We start from the raw sequence: 27,206 nt of genomic DNA, 5'->3' as shown, positions 1-27,206 counted from the left end.
TCAGTCTAGCTCTTGTGGACTAGATGAAGTAAACAATCTAGTATAGTAGTCAGTAAACAGAGTCGAGAAAACCTCCTCATTGTTTTGCCAAACCCCACCTTCATCTCGTACACCCCTTATAAAATTCCTCCTTTTTCTCTGAGTTACTGTGTTGTGAAAGAATTTTGTGTTCTGATCCCCACTTTGAACCCATTTTACATGAGACCGCTGATGCCACATTTGTTCCTCCCTGTCTATCAACAAATTTAATTCAGACTTCAATCTCACTACCTCTTGGATATCACCAGTTCTGACTAAATCCTCCTCTGCCTTCCACAAAAGCTCCTTTATCTTCTTAATTTTCCTTGTAACATAACCAAAGTGGGCTTTACTCCATTTTTTAAGCATCTTCTTGCACTTCTTTAGCTTTTTTGTTGTTCTATACATAGGTAAACCATCCGGGTTGGACTCCCAGGCTCGAATCACTGTATTGTGACAACCTGGGTCAGTCATCCACATTGCTTCGAATCTAAAAGGTTTTTATCTTCACCTCTGTTTCTCCCCTTCAGCATCCAATGTCAAGAGAATCGGTTTGTGGTCTGAAGTAAAACAGGACAAGTGCCACACCCTGCTTGTAGGAAATCGTGCAAGCCACTCATAATTAGCAACCCTATGATCTAATCTCTCCCAAATTAGCTCTCCCTAACATCTACCATGCCAAGTGAATACTAGGCCAGAAAAACCCAGGTCCACAAAATCACAATGATCCAAGGCCTCCCGAAACATTTGCATCAAATTATGAGACCGCAGCACACCTCCCTACTTATCCTCAACCTTTAAAAGCTCGTTAAAATCTCCAAAACAACACTATGGCAATTTCGGCTTCGAGCTCAGTATCCGTAACATATTCCACCCCTCACTCCTTCTGCTAGTTTCAGGTACCCCATAAAACCCTGTTAGTCTCTAAGCATCTTCCGTACCACCATTCATAATCGCATCAATGTGATAGTTCAAAAAACTATCCATTCGCACAATGATCTTAGATTTCCACAACATAGCCAATCCACCACCTCGGCCATTATTAGGAATAGCAAAAAAACCATCAAATTCCATATCACAATGTACCTTTTCCATATACTCCTTATCAGACCACGTTTCCAATAGAAACACAATCTTGGGACCCTGTACTTGTACTATGTTGACAAGCTCTCGAACTGCACGGCGAGTCCTAAGTCCCCTACAGTTCCAAGCTAGGGCATTCATTGATATCGACTGGGCTGATGGCCAGCCTTCACCGTTGGTTTTGAAGAATCCGAAACTTCCCTCTTCTATTGCCACCCATGCTCTTTCTCTTCTGCTAAACTCTTAGAGTGTTTCCTTTTCTTTACCATGTATACCCTTTGACATATAAGGTCATCTCTAGAAATTTCCTGCTGGACTTGGTCAAAAAGCTCAAGCTAGCTCTTACCATTTTCTTTTATGATAGACCACAAACTGACTGACCCCTTGTGATGAAAATTAATTAATTAATTAGCCAAGTTATTTATTAATCAATTTATCATGCAAACGCTTGGTAGCACAAATAAATCATCAATAAACTAAATATGCAGCGGAAAATAAATAACACGGTGATTTGTTTACGAATGGGAAAAACCTAACAACAAAAATCCCATCGGGTGATTTTCAAGTTACCACTCCCGAAACTCCACTATTATCACAACAAGCGGTTACAAGTAAATGAATTCAAGTACCTTACCAACCTATAGTTGAACCCTTACCCCAATTGGACTTGTTCTGTAGTGACAATTCCCCTTTCGATGCACGACTCCCAAGTACGTGACTAACCAATTGCGCGGACCCTAGTATGCGACTTAAATCACCAACTAAGAAGGTTGTCGGTTGCAAAATTCTTCAATTCATCCACACGATGAAGATCAAGAAGATGCTTGGTCAAAAAACCCTACGGTGTACATACACAGCAACTTCTTCAAGAGAAAGAGATGAACTAGGGTAAGAACTTCGTCTCTGGTCACAATTTGATTGAATAGAGTTTTCTCAAAGCTTATGCAACTTGTGAACTGTTTGACGGCCCTTAAACTGATTATTTTATATGTCTAGGGTTAGGAGAAAAGAAAGCCCAAAGACAAATTCACGGATCCCAAGAAAATCATATTGGAATTTTAAAAATCTTAAATCTCGACAACTAGACGGTGTCGAGTAGCTGTCGAGTAGGTGTCAAGCACACCGAATGTAGAACAGCTTCCTTCAGCTCGATAGATGCAGTTATCGAGCTAGCTATCGAGCTTTAATGATTTTGCACAATGAACTTGTTTTCTTGAACAGACTTGAAGGTTTCAATACTTGATCTTGAAACAAGGTTTCTTGAAGTATTTAAAGGCATCCTAAATCTACCAAAATACAAGTAAAGTGTGTTTTGTTAAAGGATAAGCCAATTACATAAAAGAATGACATATGTTCCTAACAAGTGAAACACATATGTCCTAACAATCTCCCCCTTTGGCAATCCGTGACAAAACCACAACAAACAAATGAACATATGAGAGAAGTCATAAATCACTCAACTCATATTCACTTGTTGAATACAATAAAATCTATCCTAACACAAACTCTTGAAAAACTTTGTAAGAAGAGAGTTTATGGCAAGTAGACTTTGACAACTTGTATTTCTGAAACACTTTAAACAAAACTCATCAAGGCATCTTTGTATGAAATAGAAATAATAGATTGCATACAAGTATAAGAAACATGTGTATAAAGGGAGAAAAGAAACAACACATGAAGGGGTAGGTGAAAGAAAACATACATCAATATAAAGAAATGAATAAGTACAATGTATGTCTATAAATGGTCACAAGACCTCATGTACAAGAGTAATGTATCTAAAAAGAAAGAAAAGAAAAGATACATACTATCCTCATTACATCCCTCAAAATGTATCAACATTCCCCCTAACAAAATGGTCCTATACTAACTCTCCCTCTAAGATAGACTACTCTGATACCAAAACTACTCCCCCTTTTTGTCACGAATGACAAAAGGTAAGAGTTTCAAGTAGATATCTCATCGGTAGAGTTAGCATCTCCATCAGTATCATCCGAAGTATCATCGTCATCACTATCATCATCATCCTCATCCTCAGAATCAGAAGCCACGGGAGAAGGTGGTGAAGGAGTAGCCTCAGGAGCAAAACCACCCATGGACGCTTGTCGTCGTGCAATACGACCAACACGAACATTCACCTGATACAACTCCGTAAAGAGTGTATCTAGGTGAGCATCCATGCGCTGCAGCTGCGCCATGATGTCTCCTAAAGACACATCGCTCGAAGAAGAAGGAGGAGCCGATGTGGATGGAGCAGAACGGGATGAAGCTGAAAGGAGCTATTGAATCTGACTGCCGCGACTAAAGCTGGGCCTCGCTACGTTTAACGATAGCGTAATCTATGGCACACATGACGGTAAAATGGTCGGAAGAGGGAAAATGAATGGAAAAATGGCGTAAGATCCTCGTGATAGCGGAAGGAAAGATGAGCTTATCACGGGACGCCGAATCTAGATGAACATCTATAATAGACAAAATGAAATGAGAAGGAAAGTATATGGTAAGATGCTCAAGAAGCGATAACAAAAATCGAGCACGAGGCTCTGTGATGGCGTTATAGTGAGAGAGGGGATGCAAAACAAAATTCATCACCATGTTCATGAATCTAGGACCTTTAGCAAAAGGTCGACATGGTGTAAACAGACGCTCACCCCAAGCAGTAGGGTGCTCACAGAAAGCAGACATGAGCTCATCCCTAGACACAGTTCTCAGACGCTCACAACTAGGATAGTCAGGAAACTCTATCCTAGGGACCCGAAGCACATCTGCAACAAGCTGCGGTATGATAGGAATGCGCGTACCTCGAACGCGTGTGAAGAAAAGAGGTACTGAACAATCAATCCCGTACATGTTGGAGTAGAACTCCTGGATAAGTACGAGAGGACAGGTGACCGAGACGTCACACAGTGACTCCCATCCCCTACTGTGAATGACAGAGGGAAGGTCGGTGTCGGCAAAATCCGTCAAAATGACTTGGCGTTCCGAATGAATGCCTCGTCTAGAAAAGTTCTCTGAAAATGTCTTAAAGGCATTATCATCACAAAACCGGATATGAGATAGAGTAGGATTAGACGATGAAGAAGTACTAGAATGAAGAGGATTCTGGGCTGGAGTGAATTTATGCTTAGGTGCCATAGACACAACTAACGTAAACTAACAGAGAGGGAGAGAAAGAATGACAATCAGAAAAGTCCCAAACAGTTTCAAAATATATCAAGTATATTGAAAAGAAGTACGTATGCATGGCAAATGCATGAACATGTGACATGCAAAAGAAAATGCATCATGGGCTCAACCCAATCCAAACCTATTAGCACATAACATATAGCACACATCTAAATGCATGACAATATCATTATAATGCTAATGTGATGCAATGTATGAGGTTTTAAACACATTTAAGTGAAAACCCATCCCAAAATTTCAATGAAAGCTTATCAATTTTGAAAAACCCTAAAAATTTTCAAAAACCCCAAAACCTAGGTTTCAAAACATGAAATGCATGAATGAGAAAGGATTAAAAGCTTACCAAGTAAAGAGAAACTTGAAAAAGCTTGAAGAATCCTTGAGGAACAAGTTTGGAGTGAGATGAGAGTGTTTTGGGAGAGAAAACAGAGAAGTATTGAGAGAGAGATCAAAGAAAATGATTTTCGGATCGCGCAAAGGCCTTATATAGAGCAGCTAGTAAATCTCGACAGATGCAGGTATTGAGAGGTATCGAGGGATCTATCGAGGAGGTGTCGAGAAAATTCTTATCGACAGCTGAGGTGTTGAGGAGGTATCGAGGAACAACTCATCAGAATCAAGAACAAAAGCTCGATCGATCCACCAGGTGTCGAGAAGCTATCGAGCATACAGACCCAATCTCGATCGATCCGCCAGGTATCGAGGTGCAGGCGAGATTGCGATAAGAAAAAAATCTTAGGAAGCTCGACAGATAGCTAGCTATCGAGGAGGTGTCAAGCCAGCTTTTAAAAGCAGTTTTTCGAGATGTGAAAAACACAGACATGAATGCAATCCAACATGCAACTCAACCAACGATCCAATCAACATATTAAGCTTTCAAAATCATCTCTCAAATAAAATTTAAGCACATGGATCTTCAAAAACACACACACACTAAACACGTCTAACCAATTTTATATTTCAAAAACAGGTCAAGACAGTTTAGTGAGCATACATTAATACATGTAAAACCTCGTGATGGCCGAATCACATCGTACCTGCACATGTATCAAGAATAGCAAAGAATATTGCATGTTGTGTGTGAAAAATATCGCAAGATTGCATAAGTGTATGCATGTTATGACGATTTGAGATATGAGAAAATCATTTTAACTCACACACAATCATAACTGCTTGATGGGGACTATCACCTTTGAGATACATCCTATAACTCCCACATCTCCTAGAATACACGCTTGCAATCATATTTAAAGCATTTTTGATCTTTTTGCTTTTGATTTTCTTTGCATATTTTTCTTTTAAGTATATCATGCATGGGCTTATTAGAGAGAGAAAAGAAATACCCAATGATATTTGACATTCCAATTTTGCTATGCCTAAGCACACAAATGTCATTGACACTGCAATTTTGCTATGCCGAAGCATACAGGTGTCTTATTATGATTGGCGGGCAACAGTTGTGAGATGGTTATTTATGTCTTTCTCTCAGGATTGTTTAGTCTTTAACGAGTGATATGAGTGTTAAGTTTAAGAGACAACTTAATCGTACTCATCACAAATACGAGCCACAAAACTCACTTGCTTAGTTGTGCATAGAGATGCTCATCTAAGTTACAAATGATACAAAGTTTAGAAAACTTTATTTCAATGGCCATCCAAGGTACACAAGTACCAAAGTACACAAAACACACACTATTTTTGAATTTTTCTGATTTTTCAATTTTTTTTTTTTATTTTTATATGAAAAACAAAAAAAAAAGCAAAAACTGAAAAAATAACCAAACAAAAACATGTTAAACAACCAAAGCATAAAAACTAGACTGACTCAAAACATGAAAGCAAAACACATAAGTAATGCACACACAAAAAACAAGAAGAGAGAGAGAAAAGTGACAGAATTACTTGGAACCCTTTTCCTTCCACACCTTGGAAGGACCTTTCCGTCTAGCAAACCCTTGAACCAGCGGTGAAGGGGAAGAATTAAAACCGTTCAAGTTTGAAAGGAACATGAGGGCTTTGAGAAGATCTCCAAGGGGAGCAAGAGAGGATTGAAGCTGATTCTGGTTCCCAGATGCTATCATGTCGTTGCTCTGTTAAGTGGCAAGCCATTTGTAGCAATTTGGTCGAGTATGACCGGCAGCTCCACAATGATGACAGAGATGCTGCTTCTTTTGTTTAGGCTTTTGAGAGTTAGCCTTCTTAGCCCTAGAGTTTTTAACATCTTTCTTCTCAAGTTTAGGGGGTGCTCCTAAGATAGATTTACCCTTGTCTATGTTCTCACTAGCTAATTCAGTTTTAATCTCATTGTTCTCAGTTTTAACATTATTAGCAGGAGGAACAAATACAGTAGTACTAAAAGAAGCAGTATTAGAGGAAGAAAGACCATACCTTAAGCCTGTTTGATCTGAAGCAGATTTCTGAATGCTTAGCATCTCATCCAGCTTTGCGCTTGAAATCCTTTCCAGTTGAGCTCTGACTTGACATAGCTCTACTTCAAGCTTCTTGGTCTTTTCAGCCAAAAAATTGTTCTTGAACCTCGGTGCCCCAATAGTCTGATTAGCCCCATCAAACTTTATGGAAAGCTCTTCATGGTCAAGTTCCACATCATTGAGCTTCTTGGTGGTTAGCCTATACAGTTTCTCATGCTTCTCAGAAAGCTTGTACAGTTTCTCATAAGCTATATGGATGTCATCTTGATCATCCATCTTCTCAAATTTGGATTCCACCAATTCCTCTTCTTCAACCACATCTTCAAAAATCCCATCAGTAGGATTGATACTAGCCGTGAAGGCATTTAAGATTCCGTCATCCTCATTGTCGGAATCATCCTCAGGCTCAGTGTCGCTTAAGGTAACAACAAGTGCCTTGCTCTTCCCAATGCTCTTGAGGTATGTAAGACACTCATGCTTCATGTGACCGAAGCCTTGACACCCAAAGCACTTAGGTCCTGAGGGAACAATGTACTGACCACTTTCCTTAGCATCATTCTTCCCTTTGTCTTGGCCTTTAAACTGAGAAGAACTGAATTACCTGCGGTCCTTGTCAAAACCCTTTCCATTGGCGTTCTTCATAAACTTCTTGAACTGCCTGGTAATGTAGGACTTTATCTTGGAATCTTCATCATCAAAAGATTCATCTGTTTTACTGCTCTTGGCCTTTAGTGCCATACTTTTGCTTTTACCCGACTTGCCTATTCTTGTCAACCCTAACTTGTAGGTTTGCAAGTTTCCAACTAGCTCAGTCAGAGGAATCTTGTCAATATCCTTTGATTCCTCTATTATCGTAATCTTGGCATGAAATCTCTCGGGCAGAGATCTGAGCACTTTCCTCATAATCTTGGGTTCAGGAATGGTTTCCCCAAGATTGAAGGCTGAGTTCACTATGTCCTTTAGTTTGGTATAGAACTCATCGAAAGACTCATCCTCCTCCATCTTTATCTCTTCAAAGCTTATAGTGAGCCTCTAAAGCTTTGAGTCCTTGACAGCCTTAGTACCCTAATAGGTTGTCTGGAGAATGGTCTAAGCCTCCTTGGCAGTTTCAGTTGAGGATATCTTCTTGAATTCTTCATTGGTGACTGCACTGAACAATGCATTCAATGCTCTGCTGTTGAAGTTTGCTGCCTTAATCTTGGCATCATCCCAGTCAGCTGGCGCTTCTGTAGGCTTAGTCCAACCTATCTCCACAGCTTGCCACACTTTCTCATCTAAAGACTGCAAGAAAACTCTCATGCGTACTTTCCAGTATGCATAGTTAGTGCCATTAAATAAAGGAGGTATGATTAATGACTGTCCTCTATCCATGACAAACAGGGATCAATGGATCAACACAGTAAAGATTAAACTCTAATCAGAGTGTGCCCACTCTGATACCACTTGATAGACCACAAACTGAATGACCTCTTGTGATGAAAATTAATTAGCCAAGTTATTAATTAATCAATTTATCATGCAAACGCGTGGTAGCACAAACAAATCACCAATAAACTAAATATGCAGCGGAAAATAAATAATACGGTGATTTGTTTATGAATGGGGAAAACCTAACGGCAAAAACCCCACCGGGTGATTTTCAGTTCACCACTCCTGAAACTCTACTATTATCACAACAAGCGGTTACAGTAAAGGAATCCAAGTACCTTACCAACTTACAATTGAACCCTTACCCCAATACCCAATTGGACTTGTTCTGTAGTGATTGTTCCCTTTTTGATGCATGACTCCTAAATACATGACTAACCAATTGGGTGGATCCTGGTACGCAACTTAAATCACCAACTAAGAAGGTTGTTGGTTGCAAAGTTCTTCAGTTCATCTACACAATGAAGATCAAGAAGATGCCTGGTCACAAAACCCTATGGTGCACATACACAGCAACTTCTTCAAGAGAAAGAGATGAATTAGGGCAAGAATTTCGTCTCCAATCACAATTTACTTGAACAAAGTTTGCTCAAAGCTTGTGTAACTTGTGAACTGTTTGACGGCCCTTAAACTGATCCTTTTATATGTCTAGGGTTAGGAGAAAAGAAAGCCCAAAGAAAAATTCACGGATCCCAAGCAAATCAGATTGGAATTCTGAAAATCTTAAATCTCGACAGATAGAAGGTGTCAAGCAGGTGTCGAGCACACCGAATGTAGAACAGCTTCCTTAAGCTCGATAAATGCAGCTGTCGAGCCAGCTGTCGAGCTTTAATGATTTTGCACAATGAACTTGTTTTCTTGAACAGACTTGAGCTTCAATACTTGATCTTGAAACAAGGTTTCTTGAAGTATTTAAAGACATCCTAAATCTACCTAAATACAAGTAAAGTGCGTTTTTTCAAAGGATAAGCCAGTTACATAAAAGAATGACATATATTCCTAACAAGTGAAACACATATGTCCTAACACTTTAGCCGACTTGGAATTGGAGTGAGCCCAAGACTTGGTATTGGGCTGTTGGTCATAGGAGGAAAGCCTGCATTTACTGGTTCAACATTTGGCCCATTTATGACTACAGTACTCGGGCCCATTATCATATCAAACTTTGCCAGCTTAGAGTCAACTCTCGCTAGTTGTTTTTGGAAATTAAGTAACAACATTACCCTTTCTTCCTAAATTTGAACCACCAAGTAAGGGATACACATCATCCGTGATTGAAGGGGTATCTCCAGCAATCCCCTGAAAGGATGGCCTTGCCAAAATTGTTTGCTTAAGGTCAACTCCAATATCGGACTCCACCTCAGCCCTAGGTAAGACTTTGGTCGCCACCATCACCAGGGTGGCAAATGGTGTCGAAATATTGCCCAAACCCCTACCAATCAAATCTGCATTTTCTGAGACATCGTCATCACCATCAATACGTCCATTTCCAAGAAACTCCTTCTCGTAACCCGCCACTCTTACCACCATTTTGCGTGATGGGTGTGGGGTCACAATACATAACCATGAGCCAAATTTTTTGTCATCTTCCTTTAGAGTCCCGTTGTTACGTATCCATAAGGAACACTCCCGGTCACTATGAGTAAGCCTCCCACACCAATAACAGATGTTGGGGAGTCGTTCATACATAAACTAAACCTAGCCCTCTTTCCCATTTGCCAAAGATAACTGTTGTCCTAAGCATAGAGGTTGTGAGTTGTTGACACGCACCCTAACCCGTAAGAAGTTGTACCCACTCTTCTCCCCTTCACCGCTTGCACTGTTATCCACCTCTCCCACTACTGAGCAGATCTCCATTGCTATGTTGTGAGACATACTTCCAATAGAAGGACCATGAAGTTGGACCCAAAAGCTTGTTCTACTAAAGTCCAGGGAGGTAATATCCTCGTGTCTATCCATCGGTTGGACGGCTACTAGATGTTTATCGAAAGACCAAGGTTCTCCCTGCATGACTCTCACCACATCCGATGAATCAAAAAACGAGAAGAGCACTAGATGGTTACCCATATCCCTCACTTCAAATCCTTTTTTAGTCCTCCAAACCACTTTAAAAGTTTTTGCAATAGCCGCCGGACTAAGTACTCTCTTGGTAAAGAACTTCACAGCCAAAAGGTATTCACCTAGAATGGGTTCATCCTTCACGTCATACTTACTTCCTTCTGAATCTGTGAGAGAGAGCTTCTCCCACAAAGCTAACATATCCTCCATTGATCTCCCTCGTAGTATGAAACTAGGAACAAAGCTACACTTTCTTAGACTGATCAAAATACTTGCGACCACACTATGGAAGGTGACACTCTATTCTACTGACTGCTAGGGTTTTGGGTAGTCATTCCCTAGGTCAAAGAAACTTTCTCTATCCTTGAATGACCTATACCAGCGGTTTTAAAAGTACAGGCATAGGCAGTACCTATTACAGCGATTTAAAACCGTTGGTATAGGATGTATTTCTATTTCCCTAAATACCTCGTAGGGGTAGCTTTAAAACCGTTGTTATAGGTACACCTACAACGATGGTTTACATTTTTAAAAAGCACTATTATAGGTCTTGAAACTGCTGATGAAGGATGTCCCAACACTAAAAAAAAAAGCGTTAGAATAAGGTTTCAAAATTGCCGAGACCTGTACTGGTGATTTTAAAACCATCGGTGTAGGTTAGGTGGACCTATTGTCACACTTGTTGTGCAGTGCTACAAAACGCCAGGGAAAAAAACACTGAGATAGGGCATTTTAGGCCATACCAGTACTTTTTGGTGTTATCCCCGCAGTTTAAAATTGATCCTAACACCTAAATCATAATAGAAAATCTACAAACCATCCTAAACTAAAAATACTAAACCTAATTAGAAAAATTTCAAACCCTTTTAAACCCTAAACTCTAGTAACTATTAATTCCAATAATAAATAAAAAAAAAGTTAACTATTAATTTCTAACCTTTCATAAAAAAGAAAAAAAAGAAGAAGAGAGAGACTCTAATAACTATAAACATTGATCCTAGACGCAAAATCCTAATATAAAAAAATCTACAAAACATCCTAGAACCATTACATAGAACTTAAATTGAAGACAAGACTAGTTGTCATTAATGAAACCCTTAAATTCATACGGATAAGTCTGGAATCCACCAAAAAAAAGGAAGAAAAGAAACTCTTTGAAATTATTATAAAACCATTATATCATCGGGGTCAATCCTTAGTTCGTTTTATTTTTCAAGTAAAAATATTTCTAAACATATCGTACTTGATACAACACCGTAATAGGACACCCTGTGTTGATTAACAACCCTTTAAAAACACCTAAAATCAAGAAAATAAAACCACATCTCTTAAAAATTTCAAAAATTACATGAAAATTAAAAAATTAACAAACAACAAAATTTAAATCCCATATCGTGTCCTACATCACTATGCTGACTCAAGCAATGAAGCTAGCACATTCAAAGAGGTGAGGATGGCGATGAACAGTAAGAGATCAGTAATTGAAGTCTAAAAAACAACTACATCAATGCAAACCCGTCTTCACAGGATGAAAAGTAGCATAGTGTGCAATTGAGTTAGGCTCTTAGCCTCTGACGATTGTAACTTAAAAAAATCGATAGATAACTGATAGTATAAGGGATGTTACACCTGGTAAAATTGCGTTTCAGAATCAATTAGATTTTTGCATCTTTCTTCATATGACTTCACCTCAAGAACATTTACCCCCTGTCCCCTTTCTTTCATATGTCTGGCTTAAAACAAAAAATAAAATGATAGAACTGAAGAATAAGCGTAAGTGACATTCTTGCTCGGTCACAATTAATATACAGAACTTAAATAATAATGTTTTTCTTTTTCTTTTCATCAGAACACCGACTAACTAATCAATATTGCACTGATATTATTGTTTCAAGGGAAAGAGGATTATCTTTCTGTCTGCTGTGAATGTTTACTCAAAATCGTTTTCTAAAGAATTCCAAGGTCATTTTTTTTGAGGAGCATGAAAATATTTCATGAGAAACGGATGAAATACCAAAATTCATTTAGTGACCAGAAGTAAAAAACTAGTGGAAAGATATCTTCATGTTGTAGAGCTCCTTCCACTTTGAATATACTCTCATTCCACTTATGTGACGTTTGGTATGAGGTAATCTTCTAGAATTCCTAAGGATGTTGAAATATTCTCATATTTAGTTGCAAATCACACGAGAGTTATATGCCTGGGAAATCTGAATTTCCACTAAAAAAATGAGAGTATCCACACTCTCTTAGAAAAGTTATATATATATATATATATATATTTTTTTTTTCTTTTTTTATAAATTGACAATTTTACTGATTCCTCTCTACCCTTTAACCAATAGAAATAAAATTAAAATATAATAATGATTATAAAATGACCATTCAAATAATTATTTTTGTATTATACACGTCATCTAGAAAATGTGATATTATAATTTATTGAATATTCTATGATTTATAGTTTATATTTTTGTATCTTATAATTTATTTGGAGGGAAAAAAGGCTTGATACAAATCAAAGGATATTTTGGAAAAAATAAATAACACTTACAGATTCTAAGAAATAAATCAAATAAAAGCATCACATGTTCTCAAATTCTTATAAGATTTTAAATCAAATCAAACCAAATATAGAAACAGTTATATTCCCAAACTAAACACCACATTAGAGGGGTCATTATGCTCTTGAGAGGACCCCCAGCGAGTATATCTGGCCTCTTTCTCATTATTTGAAACTCCATTCATCTTTTCTGGAAGTTGAGGACTTTGACTGAGATAGCAAATACCATGTAGAAGACGAGACAAAAGCCAATAAGAACTGCTACTGAAACTCCTACCATCCCAGGACCATAGCCAAGGAAATAGTCCAAATATTCTTTCACAGTGCCCTCAAATCCATCTCCAACAATCATGGTTTCCACATCACCAAGCTGAGAGCTGATAATACCTCGTAGAGTCCATGCAATTGGGCAGATGTAGTAGGCCCACAGCCACCATGGAGGGATACTCTGAAGTAATAAAACCAATGAAACTTTGAACAGAGTTGCAAACTTGAGAAAGAATAAGCAGATGGGCTTGAGCGCAAAACCTCAAAAACAAAAAATAAGGATCATTTGCTATGTTTTCTATCGTCTACTTTATTTTAGTCGCAGTGGGGTTCATCCCTTCCCTTTTCAGTTTTTACTACTGGTGGGATTTCATGGCTAGTGGGAATTGCTTTTTATTTAAATCCAGTAGCTTTTTTGCTTGAGGGGACATTATACTACTGTTGTTTAGGACATGACTTAAACAGGAGGCTTATTCTTTTTACTAAAGAAGTTTTATTTTATAACGTAATTTGTGTTTAATTAGTTTCATTAGTTACTGGAGTGTAAACCACATATTCTTGTCAAGTGCTAAATGCACAGATTTTCTCCATAACAAATTAAGTTTAAAAGTATAGCATCTCAATATATTGTATTTTAATGTTATATAGAGTTCCAGCTAGACATGGCCAATCATACTTTCAAAATTAAGATGAAGTGGAGTATGTTTGCTCATCTATGTGGTCATAATTAAACCACTTAGGAATTCAATCTTTATTGATTTTTGTTCCACTTGTGATCATTATTAGTTTCAAGTGAAGCTCCAACAGTTTATTAATTTAATTGGCCCAATCCATGAATGAAGCAATACTTTGTTGCAAGATGTAAAATATATTTACTTACAGGTTTTGGGATGAGAAAACCGGAAAGTAGGTTCCATATTGAGAAAAATGCAGAAGAAATGACTGATGCTAGGTTTTGAGAAGGTGTAAGACCAACAACCATCATGCCGAAGAAGGTAAAGTACGTGAATGTCAAGAACATAAACAATAGATAGAGAAAAAATTTGCCTGCAATACCGGAGAAATGTCAAGTTAAGTAACTGAATTTGCATAAACTTCATGCACCAACAACATCAGAAAACAATATAATAAGCCAGGTGCCCTTTACTAGTGAAAACAAAGCCACCTATATTGCCTTGACAACAATTTTTGAAACCTTCAAATCAAAGGATTCGTTCTTATAAGAATCTCTTTAGACACAACAGTGAAGTTGGAATGTCCTTAGATGCAAAATTTTTAGGAATTTCGTAGGACTCATTCTTATATAAATCTCTTTAATAGACAACTAAAAGTAAAAGTAAAAGCAGCACAGAAGAAAACAATGAAAGAATCTTACTGATTGTCCTTTCAAAATTAATCATGAAATATGTGATAAGGCCAAATATTATTGTCTGCGCAACAATGTATGGAACCTCCACAAGACCCTGTTTATATTGCAAATCAAGATATATATCAGAAATCACCACTTCAAAGAAGTGTCATTTGTCAAATATTAATGAACCTTACTTGGCTTCCTCCATAAGCAATTGGAGAGTACATTCCAGCTGCTTTCTCTCGATAGAATACCGTCCTCTCAATTGAAACAATTGGTTGCACTGAGGATGCATTGTTAACTCCAAGAAATACGCATGAAGCAAAAAGAGCTCCCATAACCATAAACAAATCTTGAGTTGTTCTCCTAAACAAAATTATATATGTTTAATGATTTAATACCTTTTTCACAACATTGCAAGAATCAAAGAGAAATAGCCTAATCAAAATACAGGATTTTGTCAACACAATACTTTGTCAAAAGAGGAGAAAAAAACAATAGGCGGTTGTTTGAATTTTTAAAAAAATAAAAAGGTGTTAATCACAATTCCCAAATAAGGTATATTCTATTTCAATGTTTTTGGTCACATGATAAAGTTTCATATTCAAATGCAAGACTTCTGTTACCAAAAATTCTGAATATTTGCATATTTCAGCCTAACATTTTCCCTATTAAATTGTTAAGATGCTCCAGAAATACAGAATTTAGCCTAAGAATATTATTCATGGTTTCTAACTAACTAATTCTATCAAGGCTGACTGATCAATAGATATCCTCTTGAAGCAATACCCATTTCACTTTTACTAAATGTTAACGAAGAAAAAAAAAAGAAAAAACTAACCAGGAACAGGTGAATCATAGGCAAATACAGAAAAGCAAAATTAACTTGTACTATGAGACATGAGATAACAGAAAAATTTACCTTCTTAAACCAATATCCCAGAATATTGATCCAAGTAATATTGCACAGATTGCAGTAAAAAGTAACCTCATGGCATTGTATTCTGGACTTCTCCAGTATACAAGATTTTGTTTCCATAGGCAAGTCAGAAATTGGGTGAATAAGTCTTGTGAATATGTGGTAGAAAACTTCAACGGTTCTGAGCCAGCAGGTGGAATACTAAAATGCTTGATGGAAGCTTCCACATCGCTAGAACAAGGATGTAAAAATATCAGTTATGGATATTACATTAAAATGCAAGTAAGCAACAACATAAATTAAGATTACCTATATTGCTTAGAATTCTGGTAAATGTTGGCAAAGTCTTCACCAATTCTATCTTCGGCAGCAGGAGTTGTCACCTCGAGCATCCAAGTTGCTGGATTGTAACCATTGGGAATTGGAGGGATTCCATTAATTCCCTGCATATAAAATGGATAACTGAGACAAACTTCGCTTAAGCTATAAGTAAACAACACAGTTTTCTAATTTTATCAGCCTCATGGTTTATATTAAATCAAGGAGTTTCTTGAAAATCACCAAGTAATTTGACTAAAATTGGAAGGAGGAAATGTAGCAAAATAAGGACTATATTGAAACATAAACTTTCCAATGTCAAACACACCGGTAGTTTAACCAAAAAACTCAGAAAATAAGCTAATGACATGACCCATTTTGGTACTAAAAGGTATTACCTAATACACAAGACTCTTGTTTCTATGGGGAAGAGGTCGTTGGTAAGCAGCCTTACCCCCAGGGAGAGTCTAATTTCCATACTCAAACTGGTGACAAGTCGCTTGGATGGAGAGCACTTATCATCACACCAAAGTCTGACCTCTTTTGAGTGATTTCCAAAGATGTTGAATGAGCAAAGTACAATAAATCCCACATAATTTTTTGTTTACTCTTGTTGTTTCTTTATTAACTTATTACTTTAGATTAAGTAGGGGTATTCTTGTAATCTTGCTATATCACTCTAATATAAATATGTCAAATGTGATAGACTAGTTGATTAAGACCAAAACGTTTTTTTGTGTGTGTGTGTGTGTCGGGAACCTCCCATGAGATTCTATGATATGAGTGTGTGTGTGTGTGTGGGGGGGGGAACCTCCCATGAGATTCTATGATATGACAATCTCAAATGTTTCTTGAAACTCCCCCTTAAAGATTTTGTAAATGTAAAGTTTAGTTTTTACTAATGAAAATTATTTTTTTTAAATGTTACTGTTAATTTATATTTACTTAAGTGGGGAGTGTCATTCATCCCCAAACCTCAAGAGATAAGGTTGTCATTTTGTCCAGAGTTTGTGTAAGAAGATTTTATAAAAATGAAATATTCCATTAGTAAAATATCAGGTTGAGAGGAGACTTAACTTTTGCATTTATACAAGGGCTTTAATTGTCTCACACTTCCTTTACACACTTTTCATACGTATCTTGTTTTAAATGTGGACATTCTTAAAAAATATAAATACCTAATGTGAAAGTATGAACAATGTGTATATAGAGCATTTGTGAGAGAGTGCGAAACAATAATTTTTCTTTATATAAGAGGGGGAGTACAATTTCGTAAAATCCCAAGGGAGGGTGGTGGTGCAATTCACCCCTTCTTTTACTCCCTCCTTGTCTTCCTCTGTCTCTCTCTTACCCTAATTTTTCTGATTTTACAAGTCAATCCAGTCCAGTCCTAGAAGTGTGCTGACGTTATCGTTCATACGATGATGTTAAAACTGATGTCTACACCGACACGATCACCAAAATCCGGCGACCGCATTATCTGAGTAGCTGGTCTTCCTTGATTTTGGTGATTTTTTCCAAATTTTTTGAAACCATCGGATGTGAGTTTTTAATTTTTCAATGTTTTTTAAACATTGAAAAATTAAAAACACATCGACCACATTATTCAACATCGATTTTCCAATTTGGTTTTCTAGAGCTTTTCCAGTAGCTTTTGTCTACTAGGCTTCTCTTTGTAGGAGACAAATAGGCTTATATAAGGTGCAGGATGATGGTTGTTTGTTGTTTTGTTGAGGTTATGAATGGTTCAGCTATTGAGAACTCGAAATTTCGAATTAGTCAAATTTCTAATTACACAAGAGTGAACAGTATAAATCAAGAATTAGAAGTAAAGCACAGGACGATTAATTGTTACCTGAAAATAGTCTATCATTATCTGTGAGTGCACACCAAGCTTCCCTCCATATATAACTAGGCCCCCTCGTTTCATAAGAAGTAGCTGTGCATTTAACCCAAAAGATTAAGACATATTCAAAGAAACTGACAAACACATCAAATATAGTTCTCAATTGACTGCAAAGCAATAGTTAACCTCATCAAATGCTTCAAATATATCAATACTTGGTTGATGTATTGTGCAGACCACAGTTCTCCCCGTATCAACGGTATTACGAACAGTTCGCATAACAATGGCTGCTGCGCGTGCATCCAGTCCAGATGTAGGTTCATCCATAAAAATAATGGAAGGATTTGCTACAAGTTCCACTGCTATGGTTAAACGTTTTCTCTGCTCTGTCGATAGGCCACTACTACCAGGCAAGCCAACCAAAGCATGTCTTATAGTATCAAGCTCTACTAATTTCATCACTTCTTCAACAAACTCCTGCAATGCATTATAGTGATGTAATTAAACAGAAATATTCCAATAGGATACAAAATCTTATGCAGCAACTCACATGTCTTTTCTCTTTGCTAACTTCCTTTGGGAGACGAAGAGCAGAAGAAAACAAGAGAGACTCCTCTACTGTCACTTGAGGAGAATGTATATCATTTTGTTCAACATATCCTGATATTCTAGCGAAAGTGCTCTGCTCTTTTGAGTAACCCGATATCTTAATATCCCCCTCTATGTATCCACCAGTTTTCCGACCAGCAAGCACATCCATCAAAGTGGTCTTTCCAGCTCCGCTTGCCCCAACCAAGGCAGTAAGAACACCAGGTGAGAATACACCACTAATATTGGACAGGAGTTGCAGCTTCTTCTCCGGAATACCTTCCCTTTGCATTTCCTGAGAAACTCAAAAAAAAAAAAAATTGCTTACTTTGTTTAAAATAGAAGAAAGTGAACTCCCAATATATTTGGTGTACCAATAAGGTCAAGGAGATCAAAACCAACAGAGAAAACACACCTTCGGCATATCAACAAAATAATTGACATTATGGAAAGTCATTGTTAATGGTTGAAATGGAAGGATCATTCCCTTCTTTTTGCTGCCTTCTCTGGCAGATGTTTGATGTAATTCAGAACCCTTACCACCTACTGCATAAGCAGGTAAACATATATAAGAGATATTTCTAAAATATATCTATGCTACAATCCATTATGAGGAGCGAAATCCAATAAAAGATGCTGTAAATTTATAAATGGAACATTATTGATAAAATTTATAAAAACAACTGACCACCATCTGTTGCCAAATTCTTTTCTGCAATATCATCTGGTATCACTGTCCGGGCTTTTGTAAGGGCTGAAATGGAAAAAAGATAAGAGAGATAACATTTACTAAAGATTAAACACATTCATACTAAAAGGAACACAAAATTTTTACTTAGATGGAATAACTTTAGTTAGCAAAAGGAATGGATAAGAACATTTAAAAAAAATAAATATAAATTCTTTCAAACATACGATTAAGGTAGGCCAAGGCAAAAGTCACTAAGTTGTTGAAAAGCACCGAATAAGCTAATAGTGCAGCAACTCCAATCCAATACCAATAATCATCAGTAGGTAAGCTATGTGATTTGAGAATGTTGTATCCAACAGTATCATTCCCAATTGCCGATCTCTGCAAAGAGTCAAGTTTCCAAAACCAGCAGACAACTTCAGAAGTCATCCATAACATAAAATCTTCAAGCGATATCTTCATTTTTCAGTCATGAATATATGACATTATATGAAGCATCAGAAAACTGGCAGAAGTGTGTCCCCAATCTCAAAGACCTTACCTCCATCCACCTTGTGGCGGTAAATTCATTGACAGAAATTGCACGTTGTGCATAGGATAGAGGTGACACCCAAAATGCCCAAATCCACCATGACTTAATCATTCCTGAAAGAAGAACAACCTAGTCACCAAAGATCACAAAATTTTCCTGTCATCAACAATTTTTTTATGAAACCTACCTTTTGGAATGACGAATCCACCCAACAAGAATAAAATAAGCAGTGCAGCAGATCCAAATATATTAGCAAGAACCATATCTCGTGCGATAGAGGCCATCATACGGAAAAGACCCAATGCCATTTGGTGTATTGAAAAGAGTAAAAGCATAAAACGGAAAAACCTGAAACATTTAAGGGATGTAACTAGTACAGAAAATACAATCAGAAAAAACATCGTCTACTAAAGTAAATAGGAGATACCTTCCCGCACCAGGGGCAAAACCAACAGTGTAATAAACAACACATGACCACACAACAGCTTCAGCAAGAGAGTAAGGTACACGCAGAATCCAGCTTGAGATATTCCATGCCCATGCAGCATGAAAATAATTATCTCTTTGCTTGTAGAAGACTGGGAGCCGAGATATCATAAGAGGTAGCTCAGAGAATCCATTGAACATTATATGCACCAGCCCATAAAATAGGCAAGAAAGATAAAGGGTGCCATATTGCTCATTTGTGGGGTGAATTCTTGTTCTTAAGTACATTGTGCATGTGATAAATCCAACAAAGGCAACCTTTAACATAAGTAACAGATAATATGAGATATATCAAAACTATATATGAGAAAATTTAACAAAGAAAACTGAAAGTACAACCTACAAGATACATACGTACTCTAAAAGTTTACAGTATATTCATCAAATGATTTATAGCTAACGGATAATAAGCATTTAGTTGTTTCAGAAGAAAGACATGCGAATTATCCCTATGCTAATGGAATAGACGCACTACATGTGTACACAATTAATGACACATTTAAATACAGAAGTGACAAGGTGAATCATACCTGGCATGTCCGAAATATATATAGAAAACTATGTCTGGAGATTAACAGCATTTCTCGTTCGAAACAAGCTACTAAAAGCCCATATCTTGGTACAGCATATTTAGTTTTGGACAAAGCCGAAGAATCACTCTTAGATTCATCATATGGAACAGATAATGAGGACTGCAGCGACCTTCCAAATCTGGAATTTTTAAAGGCCTCTGCAATTTCTGGAACAGAAATGAAAACGTATGGTTTTGAAGAATCGGCCCAGTACTGAGCTTGGTCCTTTCTAGAGGTCACCTGGCAATGAAACATGTCAGACAATCATTTAGGAAACATCAAACTATTTGATTGTCTTTAAGAAAGTACCTCTTGAAGAAAATCAGCTACCCCCTTACGAGGTGGTAGTCGAAAACCTAACGACTCAAAAAATTCTAACACTTCTGCTCGAGGGCCTTGATACACAATGTGTCCTTCTGATAATAGAACCAGATCATCAAACAGTTCAAATGTCTCAGGTGCAGGCTGAAGAAGAGCCATTAGTACAGTAGCCTCCATTTGGTGGACAAAATTCCTAATGCATTTTACAACTTGGAGTGTGGTAGAGCTATCGAGTCCAGTAGATATTTCATCCATAAATAGAGTCTTTCTTGGTCCAACAATCATTTCTCCTGAATAAAAACGAGACCAACCAACCACGTATTATTTATCATTTCAACTCTCATAATTCAGACACATGCAAATCACTCAACATAGCCTTCAGTATATCATATTGTGTTTTTTACAAATTGCTTTTTGATAAACAAGTACTTGAAAAATTTTAGATATTAGATTAGTAATGCAAATTTTCCGCCAAATTTAACATGACATTAAATGACTTGTTTGCACTTAATGGATAGCTTTCATTATTGTCATGCTTCATTCTCACAAGTTTGCAGACAGTATTTTGAGTCCAACTCCTTTTGAAGATTGGAAGCTTCCAGTATAAAAGTGATGTTAAGAACAGAGGTGTATTCTGTTACTACCAGAGAGAGAGAGAGAGAAACCTGTGGTAACCCTTTTTCTTTGGCCACCTGAGATGCCTCGGACCATATCACTACCAACCAATGTCTCCGAACATATTTCAAGACCAAGCAATTTCAAAATGTAATCTGTTGAAATACTGTGCTTTTTACCACCAACTGATGATGCCTGTGCAGTTAAAACATCAAAATAGGATAAAAAGCTAAACACATGAACAATTTATCCATAAACAAAAAGAATGAAGCGGATTTAAGATAACAACCTTCATAAATGCATCAATCTCAGGACTTGGCCTTATGTTCCTTTCCTTCTCTAAACGGACCAGATCTTTCATATAACCTATAGGTACTCTTAAAATATACCATAACTTAGATATTCGGTACATAATAAATGGTTGATTCATGAATTACACAGGGATTTTTTTGTAAATAAAATTAATTTTACACATAGATTGCAAATAATAAATAAAAGCGAACAAACCTGCAAACCCATCACTTGCACCTTGACATCTAGCAGCAAAATCCAAGGTTTCTCGTACAGTGAGCTCTGCAAGATGATTATCTGTTTGGCTGATGTATGCAGAAGTTCTTTGAACGTAAAATTCATCCATCTTATGGCCATTATATGTAATGCTACCAGTTTTCTGAAAACAAAATATCAATTTTTAGTATGGAAAGGTCCAGTTACTAGCATCAGACTGAATATTTTAATTAAATAAGACTATCCTTAATGCCTTTACAAGGGGTAGTAGTATTTTATACACACATGATAAGACTGTAAACTAATAAAACTTACCCTGAATTTCCTAGCTGAATTCAAAAAATAAAATAACAGAAAACAATTTATTGGAGAAGAAAGTTCTTTCAATATTCTTGAATAAAATTTCATACCTAGGGCACAGACAGGGCTCTTGCTCTTTCTTACGTGGGATTTGGAAGAGATGATTGATAGACAGCCTTACTCCCTTTTTATGAAGTGTCTAATATTGCTAATGTTATTGGATAATTTAATTAAGGACAACATTTAGTTACAAAATTAGTTGTAGTCTCCTTACTTAATAAAATAAATATTATTTCATATTTTGAAAATTTAACCGTTGAATAATACACGTCAAATTTTGTGTTAATCGGATATTATTTACTATATGATCTATAATCTTATATTTTATGCATAATTTTTAACTACAAAAACTTGTAATTTAAATAATTTATTAATGATATAATTATTGATATTTTATTTTCTAGAAATTTTGCAAGCATGGAGGATTTAAGAAGAAGATGTAATCTAATGATGAATTTGTCAAAATTTACCATCAATAAAAAGATATTGAGTAAGGTTGTAACCTTAGGCTACAGTCAATTTTATAACTAAATTTTGTCTTTTAATTAATTGTTCAAATTCTACCAATTTCTTCCAACTCACTAACACGGGCTAAATGATTGAAATGACCAATTTATCGAATGAAGCCACAATTGGTTCTTAATCCAAAATCAATGGAGCAGAAAAGCCCCTATAACATCAAAAGCATAAAAATCTCGTCTTCTTTTTCTCCATTACAATTTACAACTCCAATCGAAGCCATTTCTTTTACCCATAAAATTTAAATAAATAAAATAAAATAAAAAAAACCCTCATTCTTTCTCTTCTACCAAATAGCCCTCTAATAACTCATTGTAACCAGATGTAGACAATATTGTACATTGTTCATGTAACACATTTGTTTACTCTACAAAGTATAGTGTATAGTGAATTTAAAAACATAATTTTTCTAATAGAATATTAATCTCTATAAGCATGAGGTATTCGTGGGCAACTACTAACCTTTAAGTTGCCATCAAGTTTCCCCGCAAGGGCCAAAAGCAAGGTGGATTTGCCGGAACCTGGAGGTCCTAAAAGCAAAGTCATCCTACAATGTGGGACCAATCGGTTTGTTTGGTCAGTTCAAACAAAATACATGAAAATAATTAATTTTAAAAAATTAATAACTGTTCCTAGCTATATAATAGCTTTGAGTTTAAGCTATAATAAGATTTTTCTTCTTCTCCGTTGGAAACCAACTGATATGACACGCTAGTGATCAACAGAATCCGTTTACAATGAATTAACATAGGTGAAGCATTTGAAAGTGCGTCTTTGTTTAATTTTACATATTTAGGTTCATTGCAAAATGTACAGGTTCATATTTTGGCAATTTGTACACAAGATAACCATCATTATAGTAATAATTACCTTCCCGGTTTTACTTCGCCACTGACATTGTTCAAGATTGTTAAAGAATGTTTCTTTGGTCGAATTATCCTTAACTCGTTTAGGATTCGCTGCATTCAAATAAATAAAAATTATAAATCTGAAGCCTAAAAATTAACTACAGAGAATTAATTAAGAATGATAATCAACCTCAATCACGTCACGAGTAGAATTTAACAGAGTAGGCAAAGCTCTTGAACCGGTATGAACATCAGCCACAATTTTCAAGTTCTCGTATCTCACTTCGATCTTCGGCATCACCAATCCAACTCTTTTCATATGATGAAAAAAAATTACAGAATTAATATAATGGTTGAAAAGAAAAACATGTATACGATTTTCTTCGATCCAGATTTCTACTCTCCAAGATCTCAAATCTCAAATGCCTACTTTTCAGAACCAAAACAAAAAAAAACTAACTGAAAGCACAATGATTTCGTTCGTACTTATCGAGGCGTTCTTTAATGGCGGAAAGCAAACGATAGTTATCTTGTTCGTTTGTGGCGTAGGCATTTTTCACAACGAGCTCGCGTTTAAAGCGATCGAGTTTCCGTACATCGATCGGTTCATTTCCGCTAGAGCTCGAAGCTGACCGCTTCACGAACGCCATGTTCATCCGCTTCACCGACGGCAATCTCTCGATTGCAGCCCACCGTAGCTCCTCCTCATCCTCCGCCACCGATGACGCATTCGACGCTCTCCTTAGCATCTCGCTCGGTTCTTCAATCTCCATCTCAAAGAACTCGCTCCCGTTCGATGCCGCCATTCTCACAGCCCCCCAATTTCTCTTTCTCTCTCTCTCTCTGTTAAGAGAGGACTTATTTGAAGTATGAATCAGAAACGGAATGCGGGTCTGTTTGAATTTGTTTTGAAGTCCCGCGAATTTTGAAGCAAGTCCAATACCGAAATTGCCCCAGATGCCTTATCGATGTGAAAGACTGTATTGTCGCAACAAATTCTGGACAAAAAAATAATTTCAGTAAAATAAATTTAATAATGGGTCACAATTATAACCAAAAATAGGTTGTTGACTTAAGTCAAACTTTGTTTGTTTTGCTCGTTAATTTTCCGCCGTTGGAAACTTTGACAGTTACTATTACACTGTTACAGGGTGTTTTTAGCCACCATCCCTTCGTCGGAGGTTTTTTTTAGAGGATTCTTTCCTCTGAAGTTTTGTTTTGTTTTTTTTTTTTTTTCGTGGGCAAAGCACACACAGACTACAGACATATTCACTAATATATATATATATATATATATATATACACACACACTTTTAAAAATATTATTAATACTTTAGTGAACCACTCAAAATTTTGATAAACTATTTGGCATAAAACTATCATGTAACGGTGTAAATTTTATTATATTAAAATACAAAAATTATGATAGATGAACAAAATAATTAAAATAGATTTTAAATTTTATTTAAATTCTTAAAATCTTTTAAAATAGAATTTTAGTTGGAGGAGAAGTTTATATATCTCAAAACTTAGTTAATAGACTTTTTCCTACTAAAAAAAATAGACTTTTTCTTCTAGAAAAACCACTAACAGAGTTTTTATTTTTGTGCTAAACCCACTAATAGAGTTTTACCTAAAGGGAAATATCTTGATTAAAGAGAAAATAAGCACTTGACAATTGATATAACCACAGCTTTTAAGTTCAACTTTTATTATAATATATATATATATATATATATATATACATATATATATATATCTCAATACTATTTATAAGAGGATTTCCCTCTTTAGATTGGACTTTTATGTGGTTTAGAAATACCACAAATTGACATAACTACAGTTTCTAAGTTCGACTTTTATTATACTATATATCTATACTATTTATAAGAAGATTTCTCTCTTTGGACTAGATTTTTATATGGTTTAAAAATACCCCTAAACCTTACTTAATGGAAAAAAAAGTTGAGGACAACCTAGTAAAAATATATCTCCAACTTCACCTAAAATACCTACAAAATAGGACACTCTCCTACTAAACCTATGTCTTCAAAACAAATTTATTCAAAAAAAAAAAAAAAACTCATTGTAGGCTCAAAACGCACGTAATGAAGTTAGTATATAATATAATGTGCAAACAATATTAAATTTTATCCTAACCATTTTTTTTATAAATAATGACATGTCAAATGTGCTCGAAGCCTTGAACATAATAAGGCAGATTGTATTTTAAGCTAAATGCATGAATTACAATAAAATGAGGGTTTTTTTTTTTCATCTCTCTCTCTAGTTGAAGAGATATCATTCAAGTATGATGACTTTATGCAGTTCAAGAATTCAAGTCCATCAAGATGGATGGCAATAAGTTAGCCCATATCTTAGCTCATCAAGCAAAATTCATTAATGATTATATAGCATGCTGTAGACACCTCGTTTTATACCTATTAATAACCTTTAATCCTTGTCCTTAATGATAAGCTTAACATACTTCAACCAAAGGTAATTAAAATATTCACAATAGTTCAAAGGTAATTACAACTCAAAAGTGCTTCAAATTGCTTTGAAAATGAAGCTGAAAATGACCTTTACTCACTGTTTTGACCATAACCTTTGATCTATAAAGAATATTTTATTGAGGTTTGTTTCATTGGAAAATAGACATCCTAGGATTTATTTTGAATACAAATTCTATGTAATTTGGATTTAAATTGAGTGAGTTATTGTTGTTTGAAGTTGGCCTAGCATTGTAGTCAAATTTAAGGTTCTGCTTGTGCATCTTTAAAACCATGCGCGTGCACCCACGACCCAATGCGCATAATGCGTTCCAAAACCTGTTTTCTTCATTTTTAAGGCCCCAAAGCTTCAATCTTCTGGTTGGGCCGCCTCCTAGACCCTTAAGAACATTCAAAACCCTTCTTAAAGTCCTGAAAACCCTAGTTTACTCATATATATACTCACCTTATTTCTCTAATCCAGACCCTAGCTAAAGAGTGAGTTATTTTGTACCTCCATGCTTTCTAAAAACCCTACTTCTCTCTGCTAATCTGATAAACAACACCTTTGCACATTTTTCTAAGTCTAAAAAAACATTTTTCTAGCAAAAAAATTAAGGCAGAAACTTGTTTTTCAAAATGGTTTTCTAATTCTCTTTAAAATAATCTTATTCTTGAGTTGTGATTACCTAAACAATTGTGTTCTTCATTATCTTTTATTTATCAACCTATTCTCTGCGTTGTAGGTACTGAGGGGTCGGTTAAATAAGCTTCAAATTTGTGAATCTAAAATAAGGTGAGCATTCTTTCAATGGTTTATTCATTTGCTTAATAGAATCCATATCATTTTATTGTGATTCTTTTTATTCTTGTTCTTGACTTGTTTGATGTTTATGGTTCTTTAGATAATTTTTAATATGGCTATGAGTTAATTATAATCTATTCTTAGTGCTTTTATGGCTTTATTTAATTTTTATGATATATTAACATGTTCTTTGTTTTGATGCTAGTTTATTATTCACGTGTTTTATTTGGTTGTTTTTATATTTATTTGATGATGTTAATTTGACTATGATGTAGTTGTTTGTTTATTTTTATTGTTTCTTTTGTTCTTCTTTTTAATTAAAATTCACATGCTATATTTTTGGTTGATGTAATATGAAAATATGATTTTTTTTTATACTTTGTATTAGGATGTGTACACATCAT

At 35.9% G+C, this 27,206-nt stretch overlaps 2 protein-coding genes across 2 annotated transcripts; both read right to left on the bottom strand.

Annotated features, from left to right (window-relative positions):
* LOC115953513 lies at window positions 1-498 on the bottom strand. Its single transcript, XM_031071228.1, has one exon. It carries the CDS (start codon window positions 496-498, stop codon window positions 1-3), a length of 498 nt encoding a protein of 165 aa, XP_030927088.1.
* Window positions 499-12,793: 12,295 nt separating this feature from the next.
* Window positions 12,794-24,333, bottom strand: LOC115953198 (ABC transporter G family member 31-like). The gene is made up of 24 exons (XM_031070760.1): window positions 23,992-24,333; window positions 23,696-23,816; window positions 23,528-23,616; window positions 23,120-23,204; window positions 21,779-21,941; window positions 21,561-21,637; window positions 21,322-21,466; window positions 20,645-20,946; window positions 20,294-20,575; window positions 19,705-20,021; window positions 19,465-19,625; window positions 19,287-19,390; window positions 18,970-19,126; window positions 18,743-18,808; window positions 18,470-18,600; window positions 18,017-18,349; window positions 17,653-17,943; window positions 17,476-17,559; window positions 15,612-15,745; window positions 15,306-15,533; window positions 14,578-14,749; window positions 14,408-14,495; window positions 13,913-14,079; window positions 12,794-13,213 (listed from the first exon to the last, which is right to left on the bottom strand). Exons 1-24 carry the CDS (start codon window positions 24,309-24,311, stop codon window positions 12,947-12,949), a joined length of 4,284 nt encoding a protein of 1,427 aa, XP_030926620.1. The 5' UTR covers window positions 24,312-24,333; the 3' UTR covers window positions 12,794-12,946.
* Window positions 24,334-27,206: the final 2,873 nt, after the last annotated feature.

Source organism: Quercus lobata, chromosome 1 (genome assembly GCF_001633185.2).
Source record: "Quercus lobata isolate SW786 chromosome 1, ValleyOak3.0 Primary Assembly, whole genome shotgun sequence".
Lineage (NCBI taxonomy): Eukaryota > Viridiplantae > Streptophyta > Magnoliopsida > Fagales > Fagaceae > Quercus > Quercus lobata.
Note: the sequence above shows the minus strand (reverse complement) of the source record. Positions and strands in the feature narration are given on the sequence as shown.

What these genes read in the sequence shown, in the direction of transcription:
- LOC115953513 (XM_031071228.1), bottom strand. Translation starts at nt 498, where the DNA reads ATGTGGATGACTGACCCAGGTTGTCACAATACAGTGATTCGAGCCTGG.
- LOC115953198 (XM_031070760.1), bottom strand. Translation starts at nt 24,311, where the DNA reads ATGGCGGCATCGAACGGGAGCGAGTTCTTTGAGATGGAGATTGAAGAA. An exon ending in AACTTGATGGCAACTTAAAG is followed by an intron (nt 21,942 to 23,119) that starts GTTAGTAGTTGC and finishes TTTTGTTTTCAG; the next exon opens with AAAACTGGTAGCATTACATA. An exon ending in ATTTTGTTGATATGCCGAAG is followed by an intron (nt 18,350 to 18,469) that starts GTGTGTTTTCTC and finishes TGAGTTTCTCAG; the next exon opens with GAAATGCAAAGGGAAGGTAT.